Source organism: Mustela lutreola, chromosome 7 (genome assembly GCF_030435805.1).
Source record: "Mustela lutreola isolate mMusLut2 chromosome 7, mMusLut2.pri, whole genome shotgun sequence".
Classification (NCBI taxonomy): domain Eukaryota; kingdom Metazoa; phylum Chordata; class Mammalia; order Carnivora; family Mustelidae; genus Mustela; species Mustela lutreola.
The window spans coordinates 59,211,210-59,221,991 of record NC_081296.1 but is presented as its reverse complement, the minus strand read 5'-3'; the positions used below and the strand labels follow the sequence as shown (position 1 = coordinate 59,221,991).

The 10,782-nt window shown below is 35.3% G+C and overlaps 1 protein-coding gene across 1 annotated transcript; it reads left to right on the top strand.

Moving 5' to 3' along the window:
• The first annotated feature begins 4,181 nt into the window (after positions 1-4,181).
• LOC131835282 (olfactory receptor 4F3/4F16/4F29) lies at positions 4,182-5,120 on the top strand. The gene has a single exon (XM_059179641.1). The coding sequence runs from the start codon at positions 4,182-4,184 to the stop codon at positions 5,118-5,120; it is 939 nt and encodes a 312-aa protein (XP_059035624.1).
• The last annotated feature ends 5,662 nt before the right edge of the window (positions 5,121-10,782 follow it).

Below are 10,782 nucleotides of genomic sequence, written 5' to 3'. Positions count from 1 at the left end.
CCTTGGCTATCATATTTCATACACTCTGAACCTTGTTCAGCTCCTTTTCTTTCTTCTTGAGGGTTTCTTTTTGTCCTTTGTCATAAGTATCTTTCCTGATTTACCCCTTTCCCCATATTCCCCACACTTAAAATCTTCATTCTTTCTTCTTTCTGTCTCCTTTATTTTTTTCTGCATCTCAGATTATTCCACAGATTTCAGGAAAATAAAACGAGTGCTGGCTATAGGCTTGAAGATTAAATATGATTTAATCCTTACCAAGAAGTATGCTGTAAAGCCTTAGGTGCCTTCTTACTGAGAGACTATTAGTTATGGTATGATAAGTTTTTAAATGAGAAACTTCCCCTTATGTCTGTTAAAATGACTGGAAAAGATTACCAAGAAAGGAGAATAAAAAATAGTAAAGATCGCTGACCAGAAGGCATTGCCTTACTACAGCTGGGGGTTATTAATCTAACTTCTCAATCAAGAACTATCTACTGACTTTCTGTATGTACCTGCGTATATTATATGGGCTATACACACATGCATAATGATAGGTAGTATTAAAAGTTAATGATAAAAATATATGTTTATAAAAAATAAAAAATTAATTAAAAAAATAAAAATAAAAAAAATAAAAACATATGGCACAAATTATGCCATAGGCCAAAAAAAAAGTTAATATGAAAGTTTACTTTCATATTACATAATTCAAGGTATTTCTCACATACTGTGTATCTCTCTTTATTCAGTTCTAATTCTTTTTTTTTTTTTTTTTTCAGTTCTAATTCTTAAAGTGCTAGATCAATATCTGTGTTCTTGGGGTAGCTACCTGCTACCCATCTGCTCTTGCGGATAAAAGTTATCTTCTACCTTTGAATTTTTAAAAAATATTTTATTTTTATTTATTTTTTTAAAGATTTTATTTATTTGACAGATCACAAGTGGGTAGAGAAGCAGGTAGAGAGAGAGGGAAGCAGGCTCCCTGCTGAGCAGTGAACCCAACACGGCTCCATCCCAGGAGTCTGGGATCGTGACCTGAGCTGAAGGCAGAGGCTTTAACCCACTGAGCCACCCAGGTGCCCCTGCCTTTGAATGTTTTTAACACAGTTCCCTTTCTCTGCCCAAATGACCACATATTTATTTTAGTATTCACTTGGCATGTATTGTATATCACATTAGATTGTATTTGTTATGTGTACAGTTTATGTATTTTTCCACATTTTCTTAATTCTTTCACTCATAAGAATTAGCAAAAGAAAAATCAGTATGAAGGAAAATTGTCAATAAGAGCTACACAAATACTTGGGATTTGAATTAACCTTTGAGGATAATAAAATTTAGAGAGATTAGGGTGCCTGGCTGGACCAGTTGGTAGAGTATGTGGCTCTTGATCTCTGGGTGATGAATTTGAGCCCCATGTTGGGTATAGAGACTACTTATAAAAAGAAAGAAGACAAAAAATTAGAAATAACAAAGAATGGACTTTTTAGAAACATTATGTTAAGTTTTTTACTGTTGTAGTGGCTGGTTACAAAACCACCAAAATACAAAGAGTACACAGATCATAATTGCAATGAATAATCACTTTCCAGATATAATTTACTATTGTATTAGTCAAATAATCTTTAATTGGGCACACATTTTATATAATTTAATTAATGTCAGTTTGCATTATTATAATGGACATTTTGTATGAGTGTCTCTGGTTGGTTTGGATTTAACCAGGAAAAAAATCAGTGTTTTGAGTTTTGCTTTCTCTTACTTAATTGCTTCCTCTAGAATTCTTCTTTTTGGAATAGGAATCAAGAAACATAGTTTTTGTCCCCAAACCATTTGTGTGAATCTTGGAAACTCAGTTTACTTTGCTGGGTTTCATGTTTTTCATCTGAATTATAACCAGTTGGACAAAATAGACTTTATATAAGTCCATGAGAATTTCTCTTATTACACTGGGGACATGTGCTTTCCTCATCAATGCTTTGACTGAATTTCCTGACTCCCTCCCCAGTACCCCCATCACTTCCCCATGAATGATTCATCCTTTCATTCCATTGAGGTACTATCTTTCTCTGCCCTGATGAGTAGCATTAGTGCTTCCTACTCCAGGCCCTGGGTTTCTGGTAATATAAAGTGTGACCTTGAGATTGTAGACAGTTAGCTCAGCAGATAATAGTGTAATCACTGTGTGTAGGTGAGAAAAGAGAGATTAATGCCAGCTATGGTGACCCAGAATTAGGGGCAGGACGCAGTGATCATTTCTGTGAGTTTTGCAGTCTGAGATGACTGAAGGCATCATCCAGTTGTTCCTCTGTGTGAGAAAGTCTAGAATTGTAGCTGCAAATATGAAGGATATCATTATACTTTTCTACTGTACTTCATCAGTTCCTAAAGTAACCTTATTAATACTGTTCTCAGAAACTACTGTTATAGAGTATGACTGAGGTAGATACCTGGACACAGAGAAACATATAACACTGTTCTCTGCTCACTTTCCACTTCACATGTAACTGCTACACATATTAAAGGACTGCATATCCAGTGTCACATTTGGTATTTTATGGTTCAAGATCAGAAAACTCATCTCTCCTAAAGTGTGACTTATTAATATTTGACATTCTTATTTTCTTTAAAGATTTTATTTATTTATTTGACAGAGATCACAAGCAGGCAGAGAGGCAGGCAGAGAGAGAAGGGGAAGCAGGCTTCCTGCTGAGCAAAGAGCCTGATACGGGACTTGATCCCAGGATCCTGGGATCATGACCTGAGCCGAAGGCAGAGGCTTTAACCCACTGAGTCACCCAGGCACCCCGACGTTCTTATTTTTAAGTCATAAATCAAAAGTATGAAATCCAAATTGCCTTGAAGATAAAGTATTTGAGTGGATTTCAATCAAAGTAAGCAGGATAATACCACATATCACGACATGTTACCCTGCAGGTGGTTCTGGGAACTTTAAAGGGCAGGGGTATGTCCATGGATGTAAAAGTACATACCAAAGGGAGGCCAAGACACTGATGAATTAAAACGTAGTATCCCCAGCAATTCCAAGTGCTGATCTTTAATACCCTCATGTGTATGGACAGAGAAAAGCTGTTTGCAAAGATATGTTACACCCTTGGTGGCCACTTTAGGCATGCACCTTAGCAGAAACTAGTGAAATCTTTAAAATGTGCATATATTAGGTGTGAAGAAAGCCTTACATCCTTAGGTGGCTTAGACTCCTTATGAAATTCTTATTGAATGTTGAGACTAGTTTAGGGCTTTGTAGTTGTAAAAAATTGTGTGGAAACTAGAGGTACCCAGGACAGTGAACATAATAAAATGTGATGGGAAAATATTTGTTCTGTTTTGTAGTAGAGTCCATATAACAAGTGTTCTACTCTACTTGTGGGCTGTCCAATTTCACATACCCCATTCTCTTTATTCAATCTCAATATGTTGTAACATCAACATCAACTCTTACATCAAGCACCTCTCACTCCAGGTGACAGGTGACATTCCACTTGTTAATCATACTTTTCTCTCAATCCTTTTTTTTTTCTTTTGTCTTTTATTTTTCTTTATTATTTATTTATTTATTTTTCTGAAAGAGTGTGCCAGCAAGGGGTGGTGAGGGGCAGAGAGAGAGGGAGAGAAAATCCTAAGCAGGTTCTACACCCAACATGGAGCCCGATCGGGGCTCGATCTCAATGCCCCTAGGATCACAACCTGAGGCAAAATCAAGGGTTGGATGCTTAACCAACTGAGCCACGCAGGCACCCCTCTTATTCCTACTTTTATTGGAAAATTGTGAGAGCAAACTGGGGAGAGAAGTGGATTATGAGAATATACATAAAAGCAAGATAGAATATGTTAGAAATGAGGAATAGTCAATATCAGAAGTGATTTGCACAGTTACTCTATGTCATGGATACTCATGTATCCATGTCCATGCCTAATCTGTTAATTAGAGAACAGAACATTACAATCAGAGTTTTGGTTTAACTTTGTCACAAGTTTGGTTTAAATTGTGTCATAGCTCATGTGTGATGATTTGTTTTTATATGTGTGAGAAAGTAGATAATTATATACTTTTCATTCATAATAAGAATATTGAAACATTGGTGGTTCTGTGACCTATTATCATCTCCATAATCAGTTTTCTTTTTCATTTTCTTAATTCTCATCATTTCAGCAGCAGGTGAGTTGGCAGATTCATGGATGGAGGGAATCATTCGGTTGTGTCTGAGTTTGTGTTTCTGGGACTGACTCATTCATGGGAGATCCAGCTTCTTCTCCTGGTGTTCTCCTCTGTGCTCTATGTGGCAGCCATGACGGGAAACATCCTCATTGTGTTTTCTGTGACCATTGATCCTCACTTACATTCCCCCATGTACTTCCTACTGGCCAGTCTCTCTTTCATTGACTTGGGGGCCTGCTCTGCCACCTCACCCAAGATGATTTATGATCTTTTCAGAAAACACAAAGTTATCTCCTTTGGAGGTTGCATTGCCCAGATCTTCTTCATCCACGTCATTGGTGGTGTGGAGATGGTGCTGCTCATTGCCATGGCCTTTGACAGATATGTTGCCATTTGTAAGCCTCTGCACTACTTGACCATCATGAGTCCACGGATGTGCATTTTGTTTCTGGTTGCTGCTTGGGCCCTTGGCATAATACACTCACTGTTCCAACTAGCATTTATTGTTAATTTACCCTTCTGTGGTCCTAATGTATTAGACAGCTTTTACTGTGACCTCCCTCGTCTCCTCAGACTGGCTTGTACAGATACCTACAGATTGCAGTTCATGGTCACTGTCAACAGTGGATTTATCTGTGTTGGTTCTTTCTCTATACTCCTCATCTCCTACATCTTCATCCTTTTTACTGTTTGGAAACATTCCTCAGGCAGTTCGTCCAAAGCTCTTTCTACGCTGTCAGCTCACATCACTGTGGTCCTTTTGTTCTTTGGTCCAACCATGTTTGTCTATACATGGCCACATCCCAAGTCACAACTGGACAAATTTCTTGCTATTTTTGATGCAGTTCTCACTCCTTTTCTGAATCCAGTCATCTACACATTCAGGAATAAGGACATGAAGGCAGCAATGAAGAGAGTATGCAGACAGCTAGTGATTTACAGGAAGATCTCATAGGTAATATAAGGCCTTCTCACTAATCCTGGTGTAGCCTTTTGTTTCTGTCTTTGGTATTTTGGATTCAGAAGACCTGAGACATCCAATATTGATATGAGTGTTGTCACAGCTATAACATAATTATTACTTGATGAATGTATTTATTCCTTATGAAAAGTGAGCCAGGAGAAGAGTGTATCTTTCTCTCTCTATATATATATCCCATTTAATTTCTTTCAGCCATGTTATATAGTTTCTGGTGAACAGGTCTTACATATCTTTCTTGAGATGTATTACTATTTTAATTTATGGTGCCATTTTAATTGATCTTTTTTGTTTAACTTATAACTGCTTATTGCTAATATGTAGACATTTAATAGATAATTTGTTTATTGGCATTGTATTTTGAACACTTGCAAAATCTTTTACTTCTACTTGTATTTTTATAGAGTAAGTAGTATTTTCCTTATAGATGATCCTGTTTTCAGTGCATAAAGACATTTTACTTCTCATATTCTAGTATGGATCATTTTATTCATTTTTGTTGCCTTATTGTACTTGCTACATCAAACAGTGTAGTGCTGAATACAAGCGGTTAGGGTAGACATCCTTGACTATTTCTATACTTTTGAGAAAAACATTCAGTTTTTCACCATTAAGTATGATGCTAGCTGTAGGTTTTTAGGAGAAGTGTGTGTTTTTTTTTTTTTTTTTTTTTTTTTTTTTATCAGGCTGAGGAAATTCCTTTCTATTTAATTTGCTGAAAGTTCTTAAAATGAAGAATGGATGTTGGATTTTGAAACAATGATTTTGCTGGTTTGGTGTCAGCATGTAATGCTGACCTTATAGAATATATCTCTTTGTATTAAACTTATTGCAAGAGTTTTGTAGAGTTGTTGTTTCTTTCTTAATATTTGGTAAAATTCACTATAAAAGTCATTTTGGCTTTCAGTTTTCTTTGTGGAAAGGCTTTCAACTAGCAATCCAATTTTTGGTAGCTTGTGTCCTCAATGTAATTTGTATATTAATCTGTGTTTTCAAATTTATTGGAGAAGTTGTTCCTAATATTCTCTTATTATGAAGTATCTGTAAGACTTGTAATGTTTTCCTCTCTTTCATTGTCTATTGGTAGCTTATGTTTTTTTTTTTTAATTTATCAGAGTTTTAGAGGTTTTTCAGCTTCTTTTTTTTAATGAGGTAAAATTAGAATATAACATTAGAGATGTTTCAGGTGTATAGTGTTATAATTTGACATCTGTGAACATTACAAAGTGATTACCACCAAAAATCTAGTTACTTTTCATCAGTATACAATTGATCCACTTCACCCATTTCACCCACCCCCCAACAAACTTCCCCTTTAGTGACTACCAATCTGTTCTCTGTATCTGTGAGTTTCGTTTTGTATTGTTTTGTTTGTTTTAAGCTTTTTTCTTTTCTTTTATTAGATTCCACATATCAGTAAAACCATGTACTATTTGTCTCTTTTTTTTTTTTTAGCATAATAGCCTTGATGTTTGCCCTTTATATTGTTGCAAAGGGCAAAATTCCTTTTTTTTTTTTTTTTGTGGCTGACTAGTTTTTCTATTGTTTATATATACCACATCCTCTTTATCCATTCACCTATTGATGGATACTTAGGTTGCTTCCACATGTTGTCTGTTGTAAATAGTTCTGCAATAAACATAGTGGTACATATATCTTTTCAAATTAAATGAACATCTTTGTATTATTTGAATAAATACCTGTGAGTGGTATTGCTGGATCATGTGGTAGATCCATTCTTAATTTTATGAGAAACTTCAATCATTTTTCCAGAGTGACTTCTCCAATTTACATTCCCAACAAGAGGGCAGAAATGTTCTGTTTTCTTCACATTCTCTCTAACACACTATGGTTTTGATTTGCCCTTCCCTAATATTTAGTGATATTTAGCATTTTTTTATGTGTTTGTTGGCCATCTGTATGTCTTCTTTGGAAAAATGTCTGTTCATGTCTTCTGCCCACATTTTAACTGGATTATTTATTTTTTGGGTGTTGTTTGATATGTTCTTCATAGATTTTAGATACTAATCCTTTATCAGATATATCATTTGCAAATATCTTCTCCCATTATGGTGGTTGCCTCTTAATTTTCTTGATTATTTCCTTTGCTATAATGAAGCTTTTTTATCTTGATGATGTCCCAATAGTTTATTTTTGCTATTGTTTCCCTTGTCTCAGGAAACATATCTAGAAAGAATTTGCTATGATTGATATTAAAGGAGTTACTGCTTGTGTTCTCTTTTAGGATTTTTATGGTTTCCTGTCTCACATTTAGGTCTTTCATGCATTTTGAATATATTTTGTGTATGGTGTAAGAGAGTGGTCCAGTTTCTTTCATTAGCATATAGCTATCAAGTTTTTTCCCAAATCCATTTGTTGAAGAGACTTTCTCTTAGGATAGTCTTTCCTGCTTTGCTGAAGATTAATTGGCCATAAAGTTGTGGGTTCACTTCTGGGTTTTCTTTTCTGTTATGTTGATCTATGTGTCTATTTTTGTGCCAGTACCATACTGTTTTGATGACTACAGCTTTGTAATGTAACTTGAAGTCTAGAATTGTGATGCCCCAAGCTTTGTTTTTCTTTTTCAAGATTGCTTTTGCTACTTGGGGTGTTTTGTAGTTCCATAAAAATTTTAGGATTGTTTGTTCTAGCTCTGTGAAAAATGGTGGTATTTTCACTGGGATTACATTAAATATGTAGATTGATTTGGGTAGTACAGACATTTTAACAATATTCTTCTAATCCATGAACCTGGAATATTTTTCCATTTCTTTGTGTTGTCTTAAATTTCCTTGTCAGTATTTTATAATTTTCAGAGTAGGGTCTTTCACCTCTTTGGTTATATTTATTCCTTGGATCTTATTTTTGGTCAAATGGGGGTGTTTTCTTAATTTCTCTTTCTGCTGCATCTTTATTGGTATATGAAAATGCAACAGATTTCTGTATGTTGATTTTAAATCCTGTGGCATTAGTGAATTCATTCATCAGTTGTAGCAGTTTTTTTGTGGAATCTTTCATGTATTCTATATATAGTACCATGTCATCTTCAGGTAATGAAAATTTTACTTTTTCCTTACTATTTGATGCCTTTTGTTTCTTCTTCTTGTCTGATTGTTGTGGCTAAGACTTTCAGTACAATATTGAATAAAAGTGGTGTGAGAGGACATCCTGGTTTTGTTCTCAACCTTAGGGGAAAAGCTATCAGTTTTTCCCATTAAGGATGATCTTAGCTGTGGGTTTTTCACATATGGCTTTATTATGTTGAGGTATGTTCCTTCTAAACCTACTTTGTTGAGGTTTTTTTTTTTTTTATCATGAATGGATGGCATGCTTTGTCAATTATTTCTTCTACATCCGTTCAGATGATCATATAGTTTTTATCTTTTTTATTTTTGATGTGATGTACCATGTTGATTAATTTGTGAGTACTGAACCACCCCTGAAACACAGGAGTAAATCCTATTTGGTTATGGTAAATGATTTTTTAAAAAGTATTGTTGGAGTTAGTTTGCTAATATTTCATTGAAGATTTTTGTATCTATGTTCACCAGAAGTATTAGTCTGCAATTCTCTTTTTTAGTAGTTTCTTTATCTGGTTTTGGTATGCGGGTAAGATGGCCATATAGAATGGCTTTGGAAGTTTTCCTTCCTTTCTATTTTTTGGAATTATTTGAGAAGAATAGGTATTAACTATTCTTTAAATTCTTGGTAGAATTCACTGATGAAGCCTACTACTACTCCTGGACTTCTGTTTGTTCAGATGTTTTTTGTTTGTTTACTGATTCAATTTCTTTGCTGGATGTCAGTCTCTTCAAATTTTCTATTTCTTTCTATTTCAGTTTTGGGAAGTTATGTGTTTCTAGGAATGTATCCATTTTTGTCCTAGGTGGTCGAATTTATTGGCATATAGTTTTTTACAAGATTCTCTTATAATTGTATTTCTGTGATGGTGTTTTTTTGCTTCTCTCATTTGTGATTTTATTTTTGAGTCCTTTCTCTCTCTCTCTCTTTATAAAGATTTATATGTTTATTTGAGAGAGAGAGAGAAAGAGAGAGAGCACACAGAGGGAGAAGGAGAACCAGAATCCCTGTTGACCAGAGAGTCTGTTTCTTTTCGATAAGTCTGGTTAGAGTTTTATAAGTTGCTTTTTTTTTTTTTTTTAATATTTTTTAAAGAACCAGCTCCTGGTTTCATTGATTTGTTGTATATCTTTTTAAGTTTCATTATCATTTAATTCTGCTCTAATCTTTATTATTTCCTTCCTTCTGTTGGTTTTAGGTTTTGTTGTTTTGTTTCTAGCTCCTGTAGGTATAAAATTAGCTTGTTTGAGTTTTTTCTTGTTTCTTGAGATAGACATGTATTGCTATAAACTTCTTAGTACTGCTTTTGCTGCATTCCAGACATTTTGCATTGTTGTGTTTTCATTTTCATTTGCTTCCATGTGCCTTTTTTTTTTAAAGATTTTTTTCTATTTGACAGACAGAGATCACAAGTAGTCAGAGAGGCAGGCAGAGGGCAGGGGAAAGCAGGTCCCTGCCAAGCAGAGAACCTGATGTGAGATTCAATCCCAGAATCCTGGGATCACAATCTGAGCTAAAGGCAGAGGCTTTAACCCATTGAGCCACCCAGGGACCCTCCATGTGCCTTTTTAAATTTCTTTTTTGTTTCCTGGGTGACCCATTTGTTATTTATTTAACCTCCATGTATTTGGGGTCAGAAAAGCTGCATGGGGGGCACCTGGGTGGCTCAGTGGGTTAAGCCTCTGCCTTTGGCTCAGGTCCTGATCTTGGGGTCCTGGAATCGAGCCCTGCTTTGGGCTCTCTGCTTGGCAGGGAGTCTGCTTCCCCCCAACATCTGCCTTCCTCTTCCCTACTTGTGATCTCTGTCTGTCAAATAAATAAATAAATCTTAAAAAAAAAAAAAGCTGCCTGGTATGACTTTGATCTTGAATTTGTTAAAGTTTATTTTGTGACCTAATATACAATCTATTCTGGAGAATGTACAATGTACACTTGAAAGAATGTGTATTCTGCTGTTTTAGGAATGAATGTTCTGAATGTATTTGTTAAGTCCTTCTGATTCAGTGTGTGATTAAAAGCCATTGTTTCTTTGCTGATTACCTGTTAATTTTAATTATTTTTTTAAACATTTATTTATTTTAGATAGATAGTGCATGCGAGAGCAACAGTGTGGGGAGCAGAGGGAGAAGGAGAAATAGGCTCTCCACTGAGCAGGGAGCCCAATGTGTGGCCCAGTCTCAGGACCCCAGGATCATGACCTGAGGCAAGGAGATGCTCAACTGACTGAATCACCCAAGCACCCAGTTACTGGTTTTGATGATCTGTCCTTTGATGTAAGTGGGATGTTAAAGTCACTGCTCTTCTTGTATTATTATTGATTAGTTCCTTTATGTTTGTTATTGTTTTATATGTTTGGGTGTTCCTATATTGGGTGTGTAAATATTTAAGATTGGTGTATCTTCCCATTGGAATGTCCCTTTATTATTATATAGTGTCCTTCTTTATCTCTTGTTACAGTCTTTCCTTTAAAGTCTATTTTCTCTTAGGTCTCTACTTCTTCCTATTCAGCAGACAGCCACATTTTCTGGTGCATTGCTAGTCATGATCCAGAGACAAG

Coding starts and splice junctions, on each gene's coding strand:
- LOC131835282 (XM_059179641.1), top strand. CDS start 4,182: ATGGATGGAGGGAATCATTCGGTTGTGTCTGAGTTTGTGTTTCTGGGA.